The sequence below is a fragment of the Vidua chalybeata genome, chromosome 5 (genome assembly GCF_026979565.1).
Source record: "Vidua chalybeata isolate OUT-0048 chromosome 5, bVidCha1 merged haplotype, whole genome shotgun sequence".
Lineage (NCBI taxonomy): Eukaryota > Metazoa > Chordata > Aves > Passeriformes > Viduidae > Vidua > Vidua chalybeata.
Window position 1 is genome coordinate 3,931,589 of NC_071534.1, and position 26,680 is coordinate 3,958,268.

Sequence of the window (26,680 nt, forward strand, 5' to 3'; positions counted from 1 at the left end):
TGTCACTGTGAACTCCAAGACTGCTGAAAATAATTCCAAATACTTGTAGCAATATGTAATGGGTTGCTGCCTGAATATGTGCTCTCCAAAGCTTCCTCAGCTGGAGTGGAACCTTGGTGGAACAGAAGCAGAAAAATAGGTGAAGTGGCAGACAGCAAAGTCAAGAGCATTATTTGATTTGAAGGATAATACAGTAAGGTAGTAGCTTTTGAATTGACATTATGTTCATTATGTTTGCAGTTTCTCAAAAAAATCTGAAGCTTTAGAAGATGACAAAAAATGTTATACTGTTATTTAAACTACCACTCCAACACACAATCAGAACAATTTATTTATGTCTCCACTTTTAATTCTCCCATCTTTGCCTAAACATGCAGACAAGCAAAATAAAACAATAAACAACTTTAAAATCTTTACTCACTGGTTCCACATGTTCTGAAGGAATTATTTATATTTCCTTAACAGAAATGGTTAAGAGTTCAGTTATTTTATAAGGCCATCAAGGTGTACACTGGTTTATAAGAGTTGCATCCGCAGAACTCCAGGAGACCATGAATGACCAAGCTAAGCTCCTAACATACACAAGAAGAGGAGAAGGAAGGAAAGAAGGAAAGAAAGCAAGAAAAAAGAGAAAGAAGAGACAGTTTTATCTGAAAGTAATGTATCACCAGAAATAAGTTTTCCAGATCAGGTTTAATATCCTCTTTGATTTAGGGGAGAGTAAGAGAGAAATAAAGACCTATTCTGCTTGAACTTCAAATAGCAATAGTTTTACAGTGCTGGGAAAACAGGTAGGTTTCAGAACAGGTTACATCACTGCCTAAGACTGCTTCAACTGTTATTCACAACTTATCCTTTTTTAAAGCACAGTGGATTTTTTGCGTCTTTATTTGATATTTGCTTTACACAATGGGAAGAGAAACTAACAATTTTTAATAAGAATAAACAAAACCAAAAAAAAAAGCAAAATTAAAAGATAATGGAAAGCTCATGCCAATTACACATATAGCAAGCTCATGTAATTGCATCATTTCATTCTTTGACATTATCCTTCTTTCCTGTCCCCTTCTCCTCAGCTTTTTGCACTGTTTTCTTAAATCAGAAAAAAACCCAGGAGTTGCAAAGGACTGAGGTTTTGATCCTGATAAAATATAATGATACTTTTCATAGGTAATCTTTCATATTGGTAAAAACCGAATAAATGCCTGACCCAATGTTGCACAAGAACCAAACTGTAAAGAGAACAGAAGAAGCTCCACTTCCCACTTTGTTCCCCGACTGCCTTTTCAGATGTCCTCTACATCTCATTTGTCTGTGTTTCTATTAGACAGTGTGAATTTTGTGACTTCAGAAGAAGACTGGATGAGTGAAAGCGAGATGAACTTTTTAGACCTGGCTCCTTAACAACTAAATCCCTGAAGAAGTCTCTATCCAGTTCCTCAGTTTCTTCTTCTAGACTTCCAGAGCAAAACAAAGCCATGCTCTTTACAAACAGGTGCGAGTGCTCATAAAACAAAACACAGCATGATCCAACTTGACATGAAAACTTTTTTTCACACTGTGAGCTGTCAGGCACTGGACCATCTTTCTTTAGTCTGAAGGCTTCTTCTCTTACATCAAAGGAACACAAAAGGCTTAAAATCTTACTCAGTTCCCTCTGTATCATTGCAATGCCAAAGGCTTGATCATTTTGTTACTCAGCTGAGTAACTGTTGGCCATCTTTCCTCTTCAGTCACAAATATTGTCCTCTTCAGTCACAAAAAGTCTTACTTTTACAATTATTGTATCATCTGCTGCCATCTCCTGAAGAAACACAACTTGAACTTTGGAGAAAGGCAGGGAAATGGAGATATCCACATTATGAGCTTTCTACTGGTCAGTGCTGCCTGTCAGTCCCAAAGGAAAAGCGTAGTCTGAAAGTTCCAGGCTGGTAGATTGTGAGAATGCAGAAAATAATAATATGGGATGTTTACATCCCTCTGATTCCATTTATTTCCCATTCGAATCCGTGTGTTTGTGGCAATTGCTACTACACACAACAGGGGCTGCTGGTTCCACTGCAGCCCGGGGAAGGAACTCTTATCAGCATGAGCACAACAGCAGAGCAGAGAAAATACACAGAACACGGGCTGCACAAAGAGCACCTGATTTATTTAAGGCTGTTCTAACATGAACAGGCATAGACTTGTGCCCAAGGGATGGACTGACAGATTTCACGTTTTGAATATCTGTATTTAGCTCTACACTACTGTACTGCTGTTTTTGCAGCCCAGCGGATGTCTACAAGCAAAAGACATCAATTAGTTGAAGAAGGAAGAAACTAGGGAGGAAATTCTGCTCTCCAAATAAAATAGGTTGACAGAAGAAGAATGCTACAGAGAGGGGGAAAAAAAGCAAAAAAAATGAGAAAGAAAAATGCACAACAAAACCTAAACAAATCCTGCTTGGCCCAGTGACCCAAAGATCTGCCAGTAGGATGATCCTGACCACAGCCTGAAATGACTCCATATCTATACTTACATAAATCTTCCTTTTTGTGCTGGTGTATCAGCTTCAGTTTACCAGAAATAGAACTACAAAAATAGATCTATAACCATATATAAACAATTTTTTCTTCCGCGCTCCTCCAGTTTTTAAAAATCATTTTAAAATCATACAGCTATTTTTAAACTAGATTTTTGCAGCTTAACTGGCCTAGCATATCAAAACAATGTAGTCATCAAGAGAGTTACAAAGATAGAGGAACAAGCACACTATGAAAGAATGGCAGATGGTATTATTGTCAAAATGGAAGTGAGGTGGTGGTCAAGTCTAATAATTCATTGAAGGCCACATCATGCCTGAACTTTCACACATGAAGAACACAAGGTTTAAATGTCTTAATTAATTTTTTAAATATTCTACTGACGCTTAACAAGCAGAACCCACAGATGCTCCCCAGCGCAGGGGAAATCCACATGCTTTCCTGGGGAACTAAACATATGTATTTGCTAAGATCAAAACTGTTTCTAGAGAAGCTGTTGAATCTGACAAGATTTCACACAAGAATTATGCCGATGTAGGTCAATTGCCTTTACCAAATTACTCCCAACTTACATTATTACAAATGAGATCACGATGCCATTTAGTCGTCAATGGAAGTAAAATCTAACCCATAAAGATGCATCTGCACTTGAGTACTCAGCAGAATGGAAGTGATGAATCACACTCTTGCCCTAAGAGTGACACAAAGGAGCAATCAGCTTGTGCTGATGTTCTGGCACCAGTTAAGAGCACACTCGTGACTCCCCGTGTTCTAAGTTCCTCAGTCCTTGAGATGAAGCTCCCATAGTTTGCAGCAGCATAAAATACAGTCACTGATGATATTCAGAGCACCTCACATCCAAAAAAAAAATCTTCAGAGGACACAAAAAGTGTTTAAAAATAATTTTACTAGTCACAATTGACATTTGAGTTAAAGCTTCATTTTGAATTAACACTGCACTGTACTTTGGAATCAGAATTGAAAAATGCCATGTGGAATGATTTACTATTGTAAGAACTTGGTCAGAATATGAATATGAAAAGGTGCAGTGAGATGTAGAATGACCAAAAATTGTTGAGCTACCAGTTGTATGTTACAATTACAGAGGGGCTGCACAGCAGGTAGCACAGTGAAACCCAAACCATAGTTTGGTTAGCTCAGTACTTCTTCCAGGAGAATAATGGAATCTGCTGACCAGCTTTACTACATCTGCTGTTATCCTAATTTCTTCTTGAAGTCCCATTGGATTAGTAAGTACAACTGATCAACTGATTTTGCAAGAGCTCAATTGCTGGCACTATGGCAAGTAGGACAACTAAAAGTTGGGCTTCACTGGAGTGAAGGACCAAACTGCCATGTTTATATAGAATTTTAACTCTTTAAAGCATTGCAAAATATTGACTAATTAATTTTTAGAGTATCCATGAAGACAGAAAACAAAATCTTGTTCTTTATGCTTGAATTCAACCTGACTAAATCACAGGGATCTTGGAAACTTTGTAGCAAAATTATACTTTTGGAGGCAGGATGCAAGGTGTTTTCAAATAAAGCAGGGTGTCAGGTCAATGCTGTGCTAGGAAATTAAAAGGTGAGTAGGTGGCTGCCTTGCAGTATTCCTGGATGTTAACATTCTCCTCTCTGTCCATAACTACCTCGGAGAAGAAATGTTTAATGGACCTCACAGAAAAGTAGCTTCAACTCTGTAACTTAAGAGCTCTGTGGCTTTTTAAAAGAAAAAATTTAAGCTCCACACCAGCTTCCACCTACTTTTTGTCTTTCTTTATATACTCAGTGCTCCAGCATACAAAAATATTCTCTTCTTAATAGATCAAATAAGACACTTTGAAGTGTTAGGCCTTTCAAAGACAAAATGAAGGTAGACCATGGGGGTCAAGAGTAAGGGGTAAAAGGTAAATCAGAATTGGACTCCCAATTAATTTGCTGTTTCCTGACAGCCATGAGTAAGGAAAGCTACACAACTAAGGCCATCTTTTCCAAGTTGGTGGAGCCAGATAGTGTGATGTGATGGAGTTAGTTTGAACCTTCTCTTTAATCAAGAGTGCTGCTTCACTCTGGTTTGGGGAAGAGGAAAGGTGAAGAAATAATTTCTCCCTGTTCAGAGAGGATTTGGTTTTTATAGTCAGTAGCCAAAGTTCTAGGCAGACTTTTATCTTCAAATTTTTATTTAACAGAGTTGTCACAGTATTGTGAATACCTGTCTTCAAAATCCATTCAAATTTGCATTTTTTATTTGGAGTTGTGTATCATTCTCTTCCCCCTAAACTATGATCTTAGCTAATATTTGAAAAGTCAAAGCAGTAACTCACAAGTCATTTCTTGTACTCCCTGACACAATTTAGCACTTTACAAAGAATGTGCAAGAGTTCCTTTCATTGAGCTGAAAAAACACCACAGTGTGTTACACCCTTTTCCTGTGCTTCAGAAGAGAAATTTAGGATATTTCTTTACTCTTTCAATCCCATCAGTGTAGGATTTCTTAAAAAAGGAAGCACTTCCAAACAACCCATATTTGGATAGAATCTTGATACTGGAGCATTAACAATTGCCACCACCTTCAAATCACTTGGGCCACATCCTACAGGATTTACATTCATTCAGGTAAAATGTTAGTCAACCTAAATAGTGACCTCAGATCAATAAGAACTTAATGATTTCACAGACTGTTGCTTTTCATTTTTAATAAAGATGGATTTTTCAAGTCCACATAAGTTTCCTTCACAGGCAATCAAGGTAACTTTTGATCCTAAATAATCCAGTTTTTAATTGTAATCTACTTCTAGAACACACTTTCATCTTAATATATTTTACTTTTTTGGTGATGGAATCCCCATCTATCTTCCCTTAGTAAGCAAAATGATTTTTCTAATACCATTTGCTTTTGTTTTAATTTGAGAGATCTCATCTCTATGGCTTGTGTTCTGATATTTGGTATATTCTCTTCTTTAACAAACAGTAATTCAACTTTGCATTCTATAACTATAAAGAATACAGAATTTTTAAAAAATAGTTTTCTTTATAATATTTAGTAACACAAAAGCCACTCCAAAACCTAGACAGCAAGAAAATATTTTCAGCTAAATTACATTATAAATTTCATGCAATTTCTATTAACAATATGAACTAAAATCTGGTTTGGCTTTTCATACTGAAGTGGTACATCTGATCTTCTCAGGCACAAATGCTATTTTTAAATAAAAAACTGCTTCTATAAATACTCAGCTTTAAACACCCATAATTCAGTTTCTCTTTTTTTTTTTTTTTTTTTTTTTTTTACATCTAGAATTGCAGCAGGAACTTGGAGAGGTTAAACAACTACAAAAAACCCTAACATCCACTTAATGACTGCTAGTAGCATTTCCCCATGTTCAAAGCAGACTGTCCGTAATTCAGAGGACAAGACAAGGTCACTAACAAACATCAGTGAACTGTGTCTGCTTTTGCAAGTTCCACATAAAAATAGTGCATCCCTAGGAACACAAAACAGACATAATAGACTGGTTCACATCAGAACACACACTAACACAAGAAGCTAATCATCTTTTGATTGCAAGAGGCTCTGGCTCAATTATTTTGCAACACTAGCGGCAGTCTCCTTTGTGTAGGGTTAAAAGAAAGGAAAAAAGTTGCTTGGTGGCTTTAAGCAACCAGAACTAATGCCAGGATCAAATTAAGCTCTTTGTAGACATAACTAAAAGGCTGCATTTGGCCTGCTACCATCTACACATTTGGCAGAGCTGGACCCAAAAAACTACAGTGCACATCATGAAGACATCACCAGCTGAATTATCCTCTCCCACCAGAAAACACACGTGCAGCAGGGTGGGAATGAAGCTGTTTTCCACCACTTTATTTCTTCTGAATGTAAAAAGTGATTCCAAGAGGGATCAAGGTACCACTTACCTGCAGCTGTGTGTACCACAGAATATCCAAAAAAGCAAAAGCACACTGCACTGCCCTTTCTACATAACCTCCCTTCAGCTCTGAACAGGGAATACTCTCACCAAGTGACCTGAGCCATGTGCTCCCCCATAAAGTGCAGGGGAAAGCCACGTGGCCACCATGAACTCAATGGGTAAAATGTCAGCCTGTGAGAGGCCAACACGTGGAAGTTACTACAAGTGGTACAGAAAGAAGGTGGCCCTGAATAATTGACTCCCATAATAACAAAATATCCAGGAAAAGAGTTCTGTCATCCTGAATACCTGAGTGACAATGACTACTGAATCCTCAGGGAAATATTAATGACCTCTGAAATACTCAAAACCTTTGTTATTGGACACTTGCTGTCATTGAGTTCCAAAGGATAAGCCAGAGTACACCTTAAAATACACTATATTTAAATAAGAAATTTACCAGCTGTCTCAGCTTCCCAACCCACCCCACCCTTCCCCTCCTCAAAAAAGAAGAAAAAAACATGCAATGTATTTTACTTTTGTTTCTCCCATACTTTATACTGTTTAAAGTATTGATTTATTGCATCTTCTGCATATTTCCCTTGTGGTTTTTTATTCTTATCCCTTCTTAGCTTTCTGGGTTCAGATCAGATTTAAAGTACCAGAAAGAGAGAAGGACAATTTCTTCAGTTTCTTTGGTTTCAAGACATATTTTGATTAAGCCAAACTGTCACGTCTTCTGCCCTTTACTTCCCACCACTACACAGAGTTAGTAAGGATGGTTTTACTGACATCTTCCCATCTTTTCCTTCCTGTGGCACCATGGAAGCTGGTGTGCTCCCAGTTAAGGGTGGAAAGAGTAGATTTGTAAGTGCAGAGTAATTTATTATTGGAGCTTACAGAAAAAGGAACACACACTTGACATGTCCTTGCTAAATTCTGCATGAGGGAAACAACGTCACTTACATACAGCACTGTCAATATTTTGACTGGCAAACTTGCTAAATACTGGAAATATTTCTGAAATAATAATTCTCATTATTTTTTTGCCAGCAGAAAGTTGTCTATACGTGATATATTAGGTATCTTCAGAGGTATTTCATTAAAATGGGCAAACCTGTGAATGTAAAGAGGGTAATAATCTCACCAAGCTACATAAGTGTATTAGAAGCAGAAGGTAAAAATGATTGTAAATGCAGAATGACACTGGTCATTGCAACAAGAATCCAAAGCAAAATGTAAACAAACAGTATCAGTAGGGATTTTAAAAAAATATTCCTAAAAGCTACAGGCCGACAGATAAAACACATTAAAATTTTTCCTCTTGAAAATTTTTTTCCTGCATGTCCATTTAACTTAAAGTCAACAGACTCTCTTTAAAGAAAAGGCACCAAGAAAGTCCTCTATAAGAAACTATCCATAATTATTTCCAAATTAATCTTTGCCTTGAGAAGCATTTTTCTAGACCAGATATCACAGGGTTTGCCCTAGCCAGACCAAAATGATGGAAGTGAATATCTAAACTACTTGATTCACTTACCAGACACCTGGGCAGGACATGCCCAGGCATTACCTGGGAATATCAAGGGTAAAAAAATACATAAATTATTGCCACTAAGCAAGATTTTTGTGACTGCATGAACAGTAAGAGACCTAAAAGTTACTGAAGTAACAGGGCCATACTGACCTCAGACATCCTAAACAAAAATGGAACTACTAAGGATTCCTAAAATCTGCAGTTTCAATGGTTACCAGGAAGGACTTGGTAAATTATTTCATCTCTAACCTCAAACATGTGTTGCTTCTTCACTTATTCACACTGACCAAATGCAGCCTTTCCCACCCTACTTTTATTTTAAAATAAGATGAATATAGTATTTCTGCATCTCACTGAGGTATTTGTGAAGTTGTTTGAGACCTTGTAATGAAAGAATTGAAAAGCCACATGAACTACAGCGTTACTAAATGGTACCCTGTCATTTGATTTTCATTTAAAAATAACCAGTCTTTAGCACAACATAAGTACAAGGCAGCACTACTACAAGACATTCTTTTCAGTTTTCGATAACGAAGTTTTAGCTGCTTGGATTGAAATTTCTCAGGGTGGAGGTTGAATTTATTCTGCAAATTTCTGGAGAAAAAAAATCAGTAATTTTTAAAAGAGGTGCTTTATCCTACAATATTAAAAAATTCACACACTAGAAATTCCCAATGAAAATGGGTAATAAATGCTTCAGAGCCAGGACTTGCAATCTGACAAGCAACGTTGCCCAGATTTCAAGGCCTTCTGTCATGTACATGATTTGAATCTTGTTGAGTTAAAGTTCCATAAAAGAATTGTGACTTCCATATGCTCAGTATGGAAAAAGAACAAGCTATAGGGCCAGACCACTCCAGAACACAAGAGGCACTGAACCTAAAACTAACTGGGACTTCACCCCTGGATCTCTACACTCTCCAGCAGGTGTAGCCTCTGTTTACTCCTCAGGGCTGACATAAGAGTATGACCACCTACACTTGTTATCAGTTTCTCCTGTTTTCCAAATGGTAAAATAAGGAATATGAATTCTAATAGACTGTGCAGTAAAGCCATTTTGTGTATTCAAATTTGGGGGTGGCTGAAAGAGTGTCTTTCAGGAGGTGCATACCAAGAAAGTGATATCCAAAAGACTGTGTGAATGATACAAGAATTAAGCCTCTGTGAGTAACACCATCACTCTGTTTCCATGGAATTATAATATTTACATTATGTTCAAGTATTACTTCCAGACAGAACCCCTGGAATACCTTACTTCTGTAATATTGATTTCTCTTCTCTACTTTTGGAACTAAAAGACCGTGTAAAGAGGTTGGATTTGCACCGAAACCCCTTCCCCTGGAAAAAAGGCATATCTCTATGGTGAACCACTCTGGTATCACTGTAACCCCCAGCAGGAGTCAGAGTCCTTGCTGATGAACAATAGAAAAGAGCAGGCTGAACATAGTTTTCCAAACTATGATGCCATGGCCATTTGGAGACAGTCACCCTGTCACTTGGTACTCCAAATCAAGCTGGAATCCTCCTTCATAGGCAAGAACTTGTTGATGGTTCCATGAAGGGTGACTAAGGAAAATTAATTCTCCATCAGAGCGGCACAAAGGCTGTTTTTGCATTTACTTCTCTAACAAAATGCCTTGATGCCAAATTCAAAAAAAGCTGAAAAAAGTTAGGAATTTGGGCCTTGGAAGACAGAACTCAACTTTTACAATCATCCTCAAACTGTGATCTTTCAGCTGCAGATTATCAGCCGTTCCTCTGGGACACTAAATACCTCTATGAGCCCAGACTTTCAATGACCTAATTATTCTGTCTTATTTTTCAGTAATCTGTTGTTTTCCTTGTCCTTTGGTAGGATAAGGAAATGTCCTACTTTTTGACAGTGTCCTCATGAATGCTGTATCCTCAAAAAGGGGAGGAAAAAAAAAAAAAAACCCAACCATGTGGAGAACTTCCAATCATGAACCTGTGCCTATTGATTGTAAGAGCACAGAGAATGCTCTTCCCATTTTATAACCTGTTGCACTTTCATGTTTGTAATATTACAAGGGTACTTTTTTTAATTAGAAGGGTTTTTTTATGAAGCTTTATACCAGTTGAAACATGCAATAGCTTGTATTATATCACATCCCTATTTAATCTCTGAGGATGTAACATATAGGTGTCTAGCTGACTCATCTTCCCATATGACAGCTTTCTGATGCCTTGGACAGTCATAAACTTCTGTTTTCAAATCATACAAAACATTTCCTCCCCTCATTTGCTTCCCTTTGCTTTGTTTAGAATGATTCACTGAAACAAAATTATTATTTTCATAAGGCATTCATTTTTTCTCATACAAGACATGAAATAATGCATTAAATTCAAATATATGCATAAGAATTGGATGTGACCTGAAAACCCTTTTCTAACCTAATTTAACAAAGGTTACTAACTGCTCTGTACATGTGTACATGTACAGACATTCAAAAGACATTCAAAAATCCTAACACTGTGCTGGGCCTGCATTCCAAAAAGTGATCTTGGTGACTCCTTCTAATCCCTTTCCCTGGAATAACGCTCTCTGATACACAGCTCAAAAGTCCATGTATCAGAGACTGGGCAGCAATTGACTCTCAACAGTACAGTCAGTTCACTTCCCCAGAACAAACAGCAATACCTGCTCCTATTAGCCTTTTTACTCTCCTGAGAATCTTTATGTAATGTTGCATTAGTAGCCTTTACTAAATTAGAAAACCAAAAGGGAAGATAAATCAATATGAATGTACGTTCGCTGATATTGATTTTTCCTCTCATAGTCAGCATGGGAATATTGTGGCTCCTATTAATACAAGGAGTGGAAGAGCTTTAAACTGTTCTGTTTGGATAATTACCCAGTAGTTTGAGAAACTTATTCAAACTTCTTTAGCTTGTAATTTTGAACTAGACACTTCATGAAATCAATTCTTTCTCATGAATAATCATATTAATATGTTGATGACAATTTCTTGATGTGGCTTATCAAGATGACTAGGAGAGGCAGTCAGCCTGGTATTCATGAAAAAAGGATGAGGGGCTAGAAGACGTGAAAGTCAAGGGCAGCAAGACTGCAACAAACACAGCATTCTGCAGTTCAACATCTTGGAAGAAACTGAGCAAGAAAAATATTGGAGTCACTTTGGAATTTAGACTATATTTCAGATTGTTTAGGAATGGGCTGTGGGGGATCCCACAGAACGCTGCCCTGCAGGGCTAAGTGACCCAGGACATGCGGCTGGTCCTCATGGACCCTCTTTTGAGTGCACAGAAACAGGTCAGTCTGCCAGGCAGGAGGGAAGCCAGCGTGACAGGAAGGCAGCACAGAAGAACAGGGAACTCCCATCCCAGATCAAGAACATGAAGATGGAAGGCCAGTGCCAAAGCTCAGATGTAGCTGGAAAAATGGAGAGATTAAAGGGCAGAAGGGCTTCTGTAAGTACATTGCCAGCAAAGGGAAGGCTGGGAAGGATATGGCCCCACTGCTCAGCCTGGCAGGAAAAGCAGTGAAAAAGGACATGGATAAGGCTCAGGTGCTCCATGACTGGTTTGCCTTACATCTTTTTCTGGTTTTTACTTTTGGTTTTGGTGAGGGGAGGGGTTGTTTGGGGTTTTTTGGGGGAAGGGGTTTAGTTTCTGGTAAGGTTTGTCTTTGGGCTTTCAGAGTCTCCAAGCCCCAAGTCAGTCTCTGGGGAGTGGTGCACATAAGCCAGTGGGACGTACCCAGATCCTTGGAACAACACGAGCTGCATCTGAAGGGCTGCAGAAAGGTGGCCAATGTCACTGTAAAGTTGTCCTCTCGTTTTTGAAAGGCCGCGACTGTCAGGTGAGGCTTTTGATGAACAGCAAGACAAACACCATATCCATCTCCGAGAAGGAGGAGCCAGGGAGCTCCTCCTGGAGGGCAGTCAACCTAACTTCAGAAAGATCATGGAGTAAATTATCTTTGAAGCCATATCCAATCAGACAAAGGATAAAAAGGAACAGCCAGCTTGGAATTACCAAAGGCACAGAATGCCACACACACCTGACTATTCCATGGCAAGATCACTGGCTCTGTGGACAAGGGGAGGATAAATGGGTGATATTTACCTTGACTCTAGCAAGGCCTCTGACAGCTTCCCATACAACTTTGTAGCTCAGTTGCAGAGCTGTAGATTAGATATGGAAGAAAGATTAAAATTTCCCTGGACTGCCACAAATCACAAATGCCAAACCCTGCACCGGGGATGGAATAATCCCACGCATCAGTAGAGGCGGGGAAGCAGCTTTGCAAAAGAGAGCCAGGTGTCCTGGTAGACAGAAAGCTAAACACCAGCAAGTAGCACGCCTTGGCTGTGAAGGAGGCCAAGCACATCCTGGACCCACTCACCAAAAATGTTGCCAGCAGGTCACAGGGGAGTCATTCTGAGAGCCCATGAATGGAATGCCCCATCTAGTTTTTGGCTGCTCAGTACAAGACACTGCAATAAGAACAAGTCCAGAGCCTCTAAGAGGCTGAGGCACACACTGAATGAGCACAGGCTGAGAGAACTGGGTTTGCTAAGCTTGAAGAAGAGACGACTAAGATAGACCTTTTTGCTGTCTTCAGGTGTTCAAGAGGAGGGTATTGAGCAGTTGGTGCCTTTCTCTTATGTGAGGTACGTAGCAAAAGGATGACAGGCAGCAGACAAGTCATAAAGGAGGAAATTCCAAGTAGACACAAAGAATTATTTTTTTTTATTATGAAGGTAATAAAACACTGGAATAAGTTGCCCAGAAATGCTGTGGAATCTCCATTCCCATTGCTATTACTTTAGCTTAAGTCAAAGATCTGTTAAGAAACACTTTTGCAGAAAAGGCAAATTTGGGATCTTTTTCTTGTTATTACTGTAGCAGGTGAAGTACAATATTCTCATTCACAGAACAAAGATCACATTCCTTAGTACCACAGGACAGCTCAAAATCAATGCAGCTACAAAACTAATGTGGTTATCATTCTCTTGTCATGTGAAAGGAAAAACCCACAAGTCAGGCAATCTTATTCACTTACACTGAATGAAAATGGAGTAATCACTGATGGAGTTAATGCAGATGAGAGGAAATCAAACTTCAGAGAAGCTTTACATCATTTCATTGCTTGAATTTTTTAGTGATAAGCAAAATTACCCTGTCTCTTCTTTTGGGCCTGTGGTTTTTTTTGCATACAATCATACATACATATACTACCTAAAGCTCAGACAAAACATCTTGATTTATATAATTTTTGAAAACTCCCTCTATATCCTAAACCACATTTCAAACCACTGTGTCTATGGACATACTTTTATGATAAGTATGACTTTTAGGATAAAATGGAACTGCTATTTGTCAGCTGGAGTTAATGATACTTAGACATTTGAAAATGTTAGACCACATCATCTCTCTTGGAACTGTACAAAGGGCTTCTATGTCTTGTGGCAACTGTTGCCAAGTAGTAGGGAAAACAGAGATGCTTTCTAGCAGGCTTTTATCATTTCATAAATGCTTCCTCAATCATTACAACATTTTTCTTGATGGTCAGTCAACTTCTCCTACAATTGTTAAGTCTACATCTCTTTCTTGCTTGAGAGAAAATGTCTGCTGGTCTGTATCCCTCAGAAACCCCTCAGAGACAAAGAGACAGAAAATCTATGTGATGCTGTATCTGCTTTCCAATTGCTCAGTGCTGCATGAGGGGAGACTCTCCATAGGTTCTGTTCTGTAGGAGCAGCCACTTCCAACTAGGTCACGTCACAACCAGCAATTAAAGTGACCTAAAAAATGGCCATGGCATTATTTACCCATCCCTGTGCTCAGCATTTCCTTCCATCAAAACACTCCTGGTTTTGATGGAAAGAAACACTCTATTTCCAGTTGCATTATCTACCTGAATTTTCCTTCCTCCAGACCCACACAAGTCTGTCCTCTCCATTTAATTTTGTTCCTAACAGGTGTCCCATTCTGGTGGCAAACCTCCATCAGTTTTGCTTGCATACCAATCCTGCCTCCCCAATCACGCATTGTTCCACCTCAGCCCTGCCTCCTGTAGTCCATCCCAAGCTTCCTGGTCCTTCTGTCCCCTCATGACACCAGCTGTGATTCGTGCATCCCACCTGCCCAGTCTGGATGTTGCTGTATTGCACCAACAATGACACAACACTCTCAGAAGTTTTTTCTTCCAATCCTTGCCTCCCCTTTAGGGTCATGCTGAACAACACCTTCAGATTCCCCTTTCAACCTGAACCCTGCAATTCTGAGAGCACCATGAAATGCTGTTATCAGCTGACCTTTTAATAACAGAACTCCCTCAGAAGCTGTGTAAAACAGCTGCAGAAGGATCTTTCCTTAAAGATGAGTACCAAGTCAAAAGTAAATAACAAAACCCCCAACAAAAATGAACCTGATTTAGTGTTACATACTCTTGGTAGGTTTACTAGTGCTTCGATGACACAGCAATTTCACTGTAGATAAGAAAGCAAGCTCAGCTCAATAATATAAGATGAATTTAGGATGATAATAAAATTAACAGATTTGGGCAAACCAGCATGAAAAGTAAGAGGGGGAAAAATAAGAAACCCTGTCCTGTTACTCCTTATGGAAGCTTTCCTTTGAAAAATCCATGCAGTTCATGTTTCTGTCAGGCGAGGTAATATGCCTGTAAATTTAATCTGACAGAAGAAGCAGCACAGCATCAGCAGAAAATGACAAAATCAGATTGTAAGAGAAGGACAGCCAAATGCCTTCACAGCTCTCAGAATCCACCGAGGGAAACAAATTCACACAACTGTAATAAACCTGGACTCAGACACTCACTGGAGGTTTGTGGTGCTAATACCTTTAGTTTCCACTTCAAAATCTCATTCAAAAGTGCTTAAATCTTGCATTGGCTGCCTGATGGAAGGTGCCTTTGCCTAAATCCAACCCTTCTAAAAACCAGGGATAGACTGCATTTATTGTTTCCAAGGGCAACACTTCAAATGTTACCAAGTTTTGTTTTCTGGTTCAGTTACACAAATTTGAACTCCTTTTTCTACACAGGCCTTTCTTCTCATTATCACAGACCCTAAAGCAACACAGATAAAGCCCAAAATGCAGGTTTAAAATAAAAATGAAATATTTTTACTCTTCCAGAAGCTGCAAGTAATTGCATTAAAACACAGAGGTAATTGTGGATCCTTATTGCAACATGCTGCATAACAAAGGGGAAAAAAAGTCAATTTTCAGTTTGATAGGAAGCTTACTTTAAAACAAATATTTTCTTCATATTTTCTAATGAAATAAAGCCAGTAACATATAAAAATGATCACTTAAGGTGTTGTGCCAAAATCAGCTGTTAAAGGTTAGGAGATCTTACCCTAAAAGACACTTAAAATAGCTTTTAAGTCGAATTGTAATTACAGAAGGTGTATTTATGAGAGCCTGCAGCAGCTCTGCCCACCTGGAGGAGCAGAGCTGAAATAGCCATTAGTAGCACAAGAATTTACCCACAGCAATATCCATGGGCAGCTATCAAAAATACAAAAGCATTGGGGGAATATTTAAGACAGAAATATCACTTTATTTGCTTGATTTCTTTAACTTTGTGGATCCTTCCTTATACTTATCTGCTCTCTGAAATTCAGTATTGTCACAACACTCTTCATTCATTTATATCTAAAGCTATGAAATGCTGTATCAGTCTTTAACAAACACCAACATTCTTCATTTCAAAAAACAAACAAGCCAACAAAACCCAAGAGGATACTTCTGCCAGTTGAGAAAGGAAATAATGCAAATTCTCTTAATAAAGTAACACTGTAACAGCTAAAAGCATAAAGTTATTCAGACTTTCTACTTCCTCAATGAGCTCGAACAAAAGCTGAGGGGAATGTTCAGAACTCACAAAAAGATATTTTGGCACCACAGGCACAGCTTCCCAGCACTGTGGATTTCTCTGCAGCAGCAGCAGTGGCTCTGTGATGACTCCATTCTCTTCACAGGGCAAGAGATGCTCTGCCAGGTGACACATAAAAATAAGATCCTGACTTTGTATAATTATCTAATGAAACTTTCCATACTAGGAATTAATTAAACAGGGGCATCTTCTCTGTAAGTGGTTGGAAAATACCTATTTTTAGAGCAACAGGTGTTTGATTCTGCCAAATTAAATGGTGATTACCAGGGAGATGTGGTTGGAAAGGCATTATCTTAGGGAAGATATAATTGCTACTGTACCTTATTAACCTATGGGAAATAGCAGGACTGCCTGATCCTCTTCAATATTTTGGTGGCTTGTCTAGCCAATCAACTGAGCAAAGAATGAAACTGATGGCTCCAAACAGTTTATGTCAGTTTATCAGGACAGCAATAAGGTAATGGTTATCACTAATATTTTATTGAACTTTAGCACAGACAGTTGTGGTAACAAAATCCCAGAAAAAAACCACATACTGGCTCCAAATGGTTGCCTTCTCAGGATAAAATCTAGTGTTAAATTTTAACTTTAATTAAAGTAGCATGGGGGTGGAAGTAAAGGAATTTGCAAAGTTAAACCTTATGAGAAATGTTACTGCAGTTAGTGAATTCTGCTACATTAAATAAATAAAGAAGGAGGAAAAAGCCTTCTGTAAGTTTTGACAGTATTTTTTCTTTGCTCTAGCAGGGAAATCAACAATATATGTTTGGAATATTATCAGCATTAGAGACAGACTGGAGGATGAAATCTAGAATTTTATTAAGAGATCTGACAGAATCATACTTACAAACATATAGCTAGAGAAGTCAGGCAAATTTTGGTGATAAAGGCAACACAACCAGGAAAAATATTCCACACACCTTCTTTAGGTTTATCATATTCTCATTTCTGCTTATCTAAAGACAAGAGAGTGAAATCATATAGTCACTTAAAGCATTGAAAATCTAACACTGATAAAAGTTTTTACTGATTAAATGTACACAAGGAAGATGTTTTTTATTTTCCTGAATGACACTATAATTCAATGCAATTATATTGGTATATACTCTCCCTTCTGCCTCCTGAAATAAGCCTTTTCCTTGTGTTAAATTTGTTTTTGCAGCTCAGATTATGCCCTCTGAAAAGTGACTGAAGGTAAATCAAAAAGAATTCTTCACAATTATAATATGTACATAGGAAGTCAGAAAGGAAAAAATGTAGCTCTACTAATGATGGTAGGTAGCTTCCCTCTAGCTCTCCCCAAGCTAAGCCACTGGCAGAAACTGGGCCCATAAAAAGGTAAAGATCAGTACCTTCCAAATAAATGCATAGCAAAAGAAGTAAAGAGTTATATTTTTGCAAAGTGATTACAATAGTAAGTCAGTCAAAGAAAAAAATAAAAGTCCTTTGGTAAAAACCCAGGCTCTTACATGCAGGAAAAATGCAATCCTCAAAATCACAGTAAATTATAGTTAATTATTTCGTACACAGTATGTGTAATATCAGAATTCCAAATCCAACAATGCTGAAGAACACTATCCCATTCCTGTGTGGACTAACACTGCAGAAAATCTCAAAACAGTCTCATAAACTTCACCAGAGAGCCACACTGCAGACAAGCACGTGCCTGCTAAGAACCTAATGTGCTGGGGTTTATCTGGGGGCAGGAGGGGTGCTGTTTGGAATTGGAATGAAAGCAGCCAGATTTAGTTTTAGTGCAGAGAGAGAGTATTTTAATAACAGCAACAGATGAAATCGTAATAGTCTGATCCTATCCTCAAGAAGGAACCTTCAGCAAGTAATAAATTACTAACAAAAAGACTAAAATTGTTTTAACCATTAGGGCTGGAATTAAGAAGTGGCCTCAGAGCACAACTGAAAATTTCAAATTTTGAGCATGAAGAAAGTGTTCCAGTGCAAAGCTACTGAGAGCCTTAATAAATGTGGGCTGAAAAGAGCACATATTTCAAGTTATTTGTGCCTGGGAAGGGATGCAGCCAGACTCCAGCACAATTGTAGGGCACTGGTTCCCAAAGGGGAAGAGGGGCTGAAAACCCCACATATTTCAGTTGTGCCTGGGAAGGGATGCAGCCAGACTCCAATACAAAGCACAGGGCACTGGTTCCCAAAGGGGAAGAGGGGCTGAAAACCCCACATATTTCAGTTGTGCCTGGGAAGGGATGCAGCCAGACTCCAGCACAAAGCACAGGGCACTGGGTGCCAAAGGGGAAGAGGGGCTGAAAACCCCACATATTTCAGTTGTGCCTGGGAAGGGATGCAGCCAGACTCCAGCACAAAGCACAGGGCACTGGGTGCCAAAGAGGGAGACCTACCATGCTGCAGCACTGAAGGCACATGCCCAGGAATATGTGGAGCATGGGTAATCAAGCCTTGCTGGATCGTTCTGGCTCCACCAGAGCAACCTGCTGCTCGCAGGAAAGCAGCATGCTGGAAGGCATCACACAAATGCATTTCAGTGGCCTTGGATGAGTGAGAGGAACTTAGGAGTGCTGCCTCAGCACTCTCTCCTCTAGCAGGGGCAGCAGTGGTGCCACCAGTCAGGGTGAGAAGAAAACTGTGGCAGCCTTTGGGAAGGAATAAAAAGGAAAAGGCAACTACCATGCAATAACAGCTCCAAAGGGGCTGGAGAAGGGGAAGTGAGGCAAATGAGGTGCTCAGCACTACACTGGCTCAAGTGATTTCTGCTGTTTATCAGAAAAGGTGCAGCTCAGAGGAAGGAGCGAGTGTGGGCAGGTAGGCAGGCAGCCAGGGGAGGCTGTGAGCTCAGCAGGGCTGTGAACACTTGTTTCTCACACAGTTCATTTCCCCCATCTGTCTGGTTCACACTGAGGCCATGCACACACCTGTGCCAGGCCAGAACCAAGGTGCCAGAAGGGCAGGACTGAATGCCTGGGACCTGGGGCAGGGCTTGCACATGCTCAGCACTGCCCCCAAATAAATCCACGCTCAGTGCCAATAATTTGCTGGAGGAAGCATGCCTGAATCTTTAAAAGTGTCACAGATCTTTGAATGTGAAGGTTTAATAACTGCTTGAACAACCCTCATGAAAAGGTTTGGCATAACCATCTCCATATTTGTTATTAAAGGAGACCTTCAAAATGTCATGCTGCATGGATTTTGCCTTAAATTGGCCTGAGTATTACCTACAAAAAATCCTTTTCTTGCCATATCAAAAGCAAAATGTGGTTTGGGTTTTTTATGAAAACAGTATTCAGGTAGGTAGGAGACAAAAAAGTTACATTCTAATTATATACTTCATGAAATTATGACATTTTGAAAGCTAGAAAATTACTTTGTTTCATAAACAAAATTACAGCAAAATCATTCAGACTCAATTTTACAGTTGTCATGAACTACAGGATTACTGACTGTAAGAAAAAGAACCATAGTTTAAGTAATCGATGTTTTTAAGCTGTGACATTTTTGCTAAAACATCCTTAAGTTTTTAGAGAATTCACAGTGTTTCTCTTCTTAACAGAGCCTTGTTTCATTGGAAAATTTTTAGTCTGCTATGAAGTGATCCCATAAAGCAGGGCAGAACTAATGGCTTCATTAAGTATATTTACTTCAGGCTAAATGGAAGGAGCAATTATATTCCACTTATGCAGGAAAACAGCTGGAACCTACTGAAGGTACCTCAGAGTGTAACAGAAATTATAAAAAGGCCTGATCAGAAGCCTGACAGGTTCACTGACTCAAAACACAATGTTAGGGAGCTGTGTGAGAAAGGGGCACGGGGACCTGGGAGGGAGGTGGTAAAAAGCAGTGACAAACAGAAACACACAGCCAAAATATCAGACAGTCTGCTTCAAGAGATTTGAAGGGGAAAAACAAACAAATAAACAAACAAAAAAAAAGTAGCAGGGCATTTTTAAGTATTATTGTTAGAGGCAGGAAAAGCATCTGTAAAGGAAAAGTCAAGGAGTGAGACTCCAAGAGTTTCACACTTCTAAGCTTCTAAGCCTTGCTGACAAGTTTGGACTTTGTGTAAGTGGGAGAATTGCCAAAGAATTGAAGATGATGGTAAAGAGAAGCCCCCAGCACATGAGGAGGAATGTGCTTAAGGGTGCCTGAAAACTGTGAATTGAGAACTATTTAATCAGCAAAAAGAAACTAATACACATCTTTTAATTATTTAAGCAAAAGCTGACTTATCTTTCCTACTTACTACTTTTTCTTTTTTCTTTTCTTTTTTTTCTTTTTGCCTCTCTACTCTGGGTCATGTCCAGACCAAGGACAGCAGTTTTCCTCGTCCACCATGAGCCCATGTATCTTCCTTGCTGTTACAGGATCTGTAGGTCAGCCAGAGCTCTGCAGTGGAACTGCTTAGAGCCATTTTCCTACCACAAGCATCACAAAAAAACCACAGAATTCTAAACTCTAAAGCTGTATTTCATCACAGCCCCAAATGAAACAAGGTGGCTTTAGACAAGGAGGAAATGAGAGTGAGACAGATTATAACCAGAGTATGTTCAGATGTTTCCTCTCCTCATAGATGCTTGCAGAGCAGGCTGTAGGTCCTTATTCTTAGTGATGTCATTTTTGGTGACCTTCTGGGATACAATAAAACTCTCCTAAGTCCCAAAAACCAGCCTTTCTTTCTGTCTTTTTTGACTACGTGGCCACTCCTAACTCCACTCAAGACACTCACTGTCCATACATTTAATTCTATGAATTCCCAGCTTGCTGTCTCTCAGTTCTCTCCTATCCTCACTTCACACAATGGGAGTCTTTTACCTGGGTTTGCCCATGTGCTCTTGGAACAGATGCTACTGCTCGCTCTATCCCACCGGCTCCCACCGGCCTGGAGCAAGAAGAAGGGAAGAAAACACAACAGCAGACCTCATCTCCTCTGTCCTTTCGAAAATGTTGTGTCAGGAATATTGCAAACAATTAAGACAGCATCCACTACCACCACCTTGGTTCTTCCAGGGCATCCTGTTCTCTGGAAGTAAATATATCACCCTACTGCTTCTGTACAGAGAAGGTGGTGACTGCCTCCAGAATGGCTACATCAGTCTCAGGTCATGAAGTAAAAAGAATTTGCTCTTGCAGAGGGTTCAGGCAGGAGGGTTAAGCAAATCTTTTCCATGGAAGTATGTACTGAGCTTATCTGCATGCCTCATAAAGCTCATGTATTTGCTGTAAACTGTCTGTACCAACAGATTAGTAATAAACATGTGTGTCTGATGGGAAAAGGTGGCAACTGAATCCTTGGTCTTGTCCATCTGTTGCTCGCTGTTGGTATAACTCCACATTATAGCATGCTTGTTTAGGTCTCAGCTGCTTGTCGCATATACGAGTGTGTGTATATATATATATATTATATATATATATATATGCATATGTTTGTGTGTATATTTATGCACACGAGGGCTGTGTGATGGTTTAGCTTGCTCCCTTCGGCTGGGTGCATGGGTGGGTGAGGGTGCGCCAGCAAACACGGGCTGGCTGTGCTCAGCGATCCGAGCCCGCTGCTCTCCCTGGCCCCGGGGCTGGAGCCGGGCGGAGCCCCTCTCGGATCCCCGAGCCCCTCATGGATAGCTGAACCCCTCATAGATCCCCGAGCCCCTCATGGATAGCTGAACCCCTCATAGATCCCCGAGCCCCTCATGGATAGCTGAGCCCCTCATAGATCCCGAGCCCCTCTCGGATCCCCAAGCCCCTCACGGATAGCTGAGCCCCTCGTGGATCCCCGAGCCTCTCACGGATAGCTGAGCTCCTCATGGATAGCTGAGCCCCTCATGGATATCCGAGCCCCTCTCGGATCCCCGAGCCCCTCATGGATAGCTGAGCCCCTCATGGATATCCGAGCCCCTCTCGGATATCCGAGCCCCTCATGGATATCCGAGCCCCTCTCGGATCCCCGAGCCCCTCACGGATATCCGAGCCCCTCATGAATTCCTGAACCCCTCATGGACAGCCAAGCCCCTCACAGATCCCTGAGCCCGTCATGGATCCCTGAGCCCCTCACGGATCCCCGAGCCCCTCACAGATTCCGGAGCGCCTCACGGATCCCTGAATCCCTCATGGATTCCTGAACCCCTCACGGATTCCTGAGCCACTCACGGATTCCTGAACCCCTCACGGATTCCTGAGCCACTCACGGATCCCTGAACCCCTCACGGATCCCTGAACCCCTCACAGATCCCTGAACCCCTCACGGATCCCTGAACCCCTCACGGACCCCTGAACACCTCACGGATCCCTGAACACCTCATGGATTCCTGAACACCTCATAGATCCCTGAACCCCTCACGGATTCCTGAACCCCTCACGGATTCCTGAACCCCTCACGGATTCCTGAGCCCCTCACGGATCCCTGAACACCTCATGGATTCCTGAACCCCTCACGGATTCCTGAGCCCCTCACGGATCCCTGAACACCTCATGGATTCCTGAACCCCTCACAGATTCCAGAGCCCCTCACGGATCCCTGAACCCCTCACAGATCCCTGAGCCCCTCACGGATCCCCGAACCCCTCACGGATCCCTGAGCCCCTCACGGATCCCCAAACCCCTCACAGATTCCGAAGCCCCTCACGAATCCCCGAACCCCTCACAGATCCCTGAGCCCCTCACAGATCCCTGAGCCCCTCACGGATCCCTGAGCCCCTCACGGATCCCCGAGCTCGCTGACACACGGGCTTGACGCGCTCGGTCCCGCTCTCTGCAGGGACACCTGAGCACCCACACAGACTCAGAGCTGTTCGGCTCGGAAGGGACCTCTGGGGATCATCCCGTCCCGTGGCAGGGCCACCTGGAGCAGGTGGTACAGGAACGCCTCCAGGTGGCTTTGGAATGTCTCCGGAGAGACCCCATGGCCACCCTGGGCTGCTGTTCCAGTGCCCTGCCATCCTCAGTGTAAAGTTCTTCTACATGCTGAGGTGGAACTCTTCGGGTTTTAGTTTGTACCCGCCGCTCCTCGTCCTGTCGCTGGGCACTGCTGAAGTCTGGCACTTTCCCCTTGGCACCTGCTTTGGCGATATTTACATGTATTGATGAGATCCCTCTTAGCTTTATCTTTCCTACAGAAACCTGCAGCTGGACTAAACAAGCGCAGCTCCCGCACGTCCCCTCCTAAGGGATGAGCCCAGCCGCGGCAGGAGCACCACACAGCACTCCCAGGAGCACAGGGAGGAGCTGGAGCCACGAGGCTCAGCCCGGCCCCCCGCGTCGTGTGTGGGACCGCGGACACCCCAAGCGACCCCGCGCCCCTCCGCGCCAGCCCCGTCCCCGACCCGCCCCTCGCCACCGCCCGCCATCCTGAGCGGCCGGCGCTCGGCGCTCGATTGCGGCGGCTGCTCCCGGGGCGGCGCGGCTCGGCGGTGGATTGGCGGGGGCTGCGCGGCGGGCGCAAGATGGCGGCGGCGCTGGGCCGGGGGCTGGACATCAGCCTGGCGGCGCTGCGGCAGCACGACCCCTACATCAGCGGCATCGTGGACGTGGCCAGCCAGGTGGCGCTCTACACCTTCGGCCACCGCGCCAGCCAGTGGGTACGTGCGTGCGCCCGCCCCGCCCGCCGCGGCACGCCCCGCCCCGCCCCGCCCCGCAACGAGGTGTGAGGGTGGGGAAGCGGGAGGGGCCTGCCGGTGTTCCCCGCGCGTGTCCCCGGTGCGCCGCGTACAGCCGGCCTGGGCACGCTGGGGAGCGCCGGGGTGCCCGGGAATGGAGCTCTGGGAGGCTGAAGGGTGGAGGAGTTCCGCCACGTGCGGTGGAGGCTGGGGTTTAACCTGGAGGTGTGGGAGAAAAGGGTTTAAGCTGGGGCTTAAACCAGCTGTGGGAGGCTGTGGTTTAATCTGGGGTTTAGTCTGAGGCCATGGAAGATCAGGGTTTAACCCAGGGCTGTGGAGGCTGGAGTTTATCCCCGGGCTGGTTTTTATGCCAAGGCCATGGAAGACTGGGGTTTAACCCAGGGCTGGTTTTTATGCCAAGGCCATGGAAGACTGGGGTTTAACCCAGGGCTGGTTTTTATGCCAAGGCCATGGAAGGTTGGGGTGTAACCCAGGGCTGGGGTTTAATTCAGGGCTCTGCGCCTCAGGCACTCCTCTGCCCTTCCAACACCTGTAACGTGACCCAAATGTGTGCAAATGGATGGAGTTACCAGTGCTAAAAGCATTGTTGTAAGAGGTACAAACCTAATTATCTTAGGGAAACTTTAGGTAATAGAACATTTAGGCTCTTGGCAGGTGGTTCTTGGCTTGCTGTAAGGGTGAGACTCAGGGCCTGTGTTTGAAAGAACCTGCCCAATCTGCCTTTTGTGTTGGTTTTCCCCCATTTCTGTGCCAAACCACACCCTGGAGGGCAGGTGCCCTTTGAAAACTCCTCTCTCTGCCTCTTGGCTGTGTGTTGTGCTCAGGTGTGGCCTAGAATTAACCCAGTGCAATATTTAGTGCCATGTTGGTGTGCCTTGAGCCTTTCCATGTCTTACCTGGGTCAGCTGCGTGGTGACCTGTGCTAGCTCCAGCCTCTCACCACCAGCCCATGAAATTTGGTTTAGTAACTTTTTCCTGGCTTGGGTGAGAGAGGTGTAACTGATGGTACTGGTAAAACAGAGAAGAGGGGGCTCACTGATGGCAACCAAAACGCTGCCCTGTTTTCAACTTTCTAAATGTTCCTTTTCTTCAGGAGAAGACTGATGTGGAGGGAACGCTGTTTGTTTACACAAGGTGAGCACATTTCAACATGAACAGGTGAAATCTGTGGATATGGAAAAGCTGGCTGGGATGGAGCGTGGCTGAAGGAAATAAAATGCTCCCCTTTGTTCAAGGGTGAAAAGAAACTGAAACTGCCAGAAGCAAATGTGGGAAAGAAAACCCTCTGAAGGAGACATGACCTTGTATCTTGATAAGACTTCCAAGTGTGATTTAAATGTCAGTATGGGTAAACTGTAGAAATCTTCTGGGATGGTTTAAATAGGATTTTCAACTTAAATTTGTCTGAACAAAAAAGAGTGAAATAAATAATTATATTGCTTAAAGGAAGGGAATGGCAGAGATTTTGAAATATTATGTCCCCTACTTAGGGAACTTTCATACTACTTGTGTCTGTTTGTTTTTCATGCATATTTCATCCAACATTTTTGGATGGTTTTCACGCTTTCTTTCAGCAGCAGCTCTGGTTGTGGCTTTCAGAGCATAATTTTTTGCACCATTTGTTCTATCACATGTGTTTGTTCTGTTGTGAAGCCCTGTGCTAGGGGTTCCTTGTTGGTGCCCCAGAATTTCTCTGTGACTGCTGTTAAAATCAGGAAGTTACACAGTCAGCAGCTCTTGGCAGTATCTGCTGAGGTATAACACCAAAGCAGAAAGTTACTTTTTCAGCTTTTACATCAGAGAGGATCTGGTAGGAGAGCTGAGAAAGCAGGAGATGGTTCTGAGAAGTGTGTGAGGTGACAGAGAGGCCCAAGAGCCTGTGAGCACTGTGGGAAGTGGGAATGCTGGTTTCAGTCTCTGCAGCTCTCTTGTACCAGCAGTGGCAGTGGTCATCAGTAGTTTTTCTAAGCTGCTCTCAGGTAAGTGGAGATCAGCTGCTGTTATTTATAAATTACCACCACAAGAGGAAAGCAGCAGCCCTTTGTTGTGCTGGCACTAGGTGGATGTGGTGGCTTGTGTGCTGAAAAACAGAAGCAGTGTTTCCTGGTATGTTGGTTTCAAAGCTCAAGAACTGACAACATGAAACCTGGTCCTTCTGGTATTTATCTTTCGCTGTTGTTTTTGTTGCCTGAGGAAGTTTCCATTTAGGGCACAAGTTGCTGCCTGGCTGCACTTTAGCAGCAGTATGGAACAGGTTGTGAGCAACAGCATGCATTGCCTTCATCATCAGTTTTAACTTTAATTTTCTGTACCTTCAAACAACTTTATGAAGTCCTGTGGAAAGCACATTGCCAGCAGACAGTTTGGAGACCAGTGGTGCTGCCTTTGTTTCTTCTCATTACCTTAGTCACAAATGTAAAAATGATGTTACCATTTTACTTGGGCTGACTTATTCACTGCCCAGCTCATCTTTGTGAATTAGAAGAAGTCAAAAAGTCAGACTTCCAACTGAAGGAACACCAGTGGAAGTGGACTGTTTGTTTGTTTGAAGTGAAATATTGACCCTTGCAAGCAAGAGTTCTTGTCAAGGATTTCCCTTTTGATTATTTTTTTGGCTGACTCCAATCCTGTAATACAGGTTCCTGTATTTTGGTTTCATATCTCTATGAAAGAGATATGGTCTCCAAACCATATCTATGAAAGAGACCACTGGTCTCCAAACTGTCTGCTGGCAATGTGCTTTCCACAGGACTTCATAAAGTTGTTTGAAGGTACAGAAAATTAAAGTTAAAACTGATGATGAGGGCAATCCACACACCAGCAATTAAGCAGAGGTGGCACTTCTCCCAAATGTTTAGCCATCATCTTTTCCTTTATTGCTAAACTGGGTTTAGAAGGAGTGTCTCCTGTCAGGATCATGACAGGTTTAGCAGTTTTATCTAAGTGACTTGAAGTGTAATCTCCATGAATGAGCATAATGGCTTAGAGTCATAGCATGGTTTAGGTTCATCATTTATCAGGGATTATTCAGGGATGGGGGAGGGTTCACAGCTGCTCTTGGGCAACCTGTTTCAGTTTCTCACATGGTGACTTTTACCCTTACACTTTAGGTGGTATAGAAAATTCTCTCTCTGATGACTGTTAGTATCTGCAGCTGTTCACCTGAGTGCTGAGAACTTGCCTTGCTCTGGCTTGCTTTA

The 26,680-nt window shown here is 42.1% G+C and overlaps 2 protein-coding genes and 1 long non-coding RNA gene across 6 annotated transcripts in view; 1 reads left to right on the forward strand and 2 right to left on the reverse strand.

Moving 5' to 3' along the window:
* The window catches only part of CACNA1C (calcium voltage-gated channel subunit alpha1 C), a 457,698-nt gene that overhangs the window by 422,848 nt on the left and 8,170 nt on the right, over positions 1 to 26,680 (reverse strand). The window lies entirely within an intron of this gene.
* LOC128788331 (uncharacterized) lies at positions 16,681 to 22,472 on the reverse strand. The gene is made up of 2 exons (XR_008431034.1): positions 20,114 to 22,472; positions 16,681 to 16,841 (listed from the first exon to the last, which is right to left on the reverse strand). It is a non-coding gene; the product is annotated as an uncharacterized LOC128788331 (long non-coding RNA).
* DCP1B (decapping mRNA 1B) overlaps positions 23,303 to 26,680 on the forward strand; it is a 39,009-nt gene continuing 35,631 nt past the window's right edge. The window contains exons 1-2 of one of the 3 annotated variants that reach the window (XM_053943269.1): positions 23,303 to 23,441; positions 24,574 to 24,614. In XM_053943269.1, the coding sequence (XP_053799244.1) occupies positions 23,307 to 23,441; positions 24,574 to 24,614 (176 nt within the window). In that variant the 5' untranslated portion in view covers positions 23,303 to 23,306. Of the gene's footprint in view, positions 23,442 to 23,626; positions 23,685 to 23,946; positions 24,076 to 24,573; positions 24,615 to 26,680 lie in introns of those variants that run through there. The other 2 variants (XM_053943271.1, XM_053943270.1) reach the window with 2 other exon arrangements.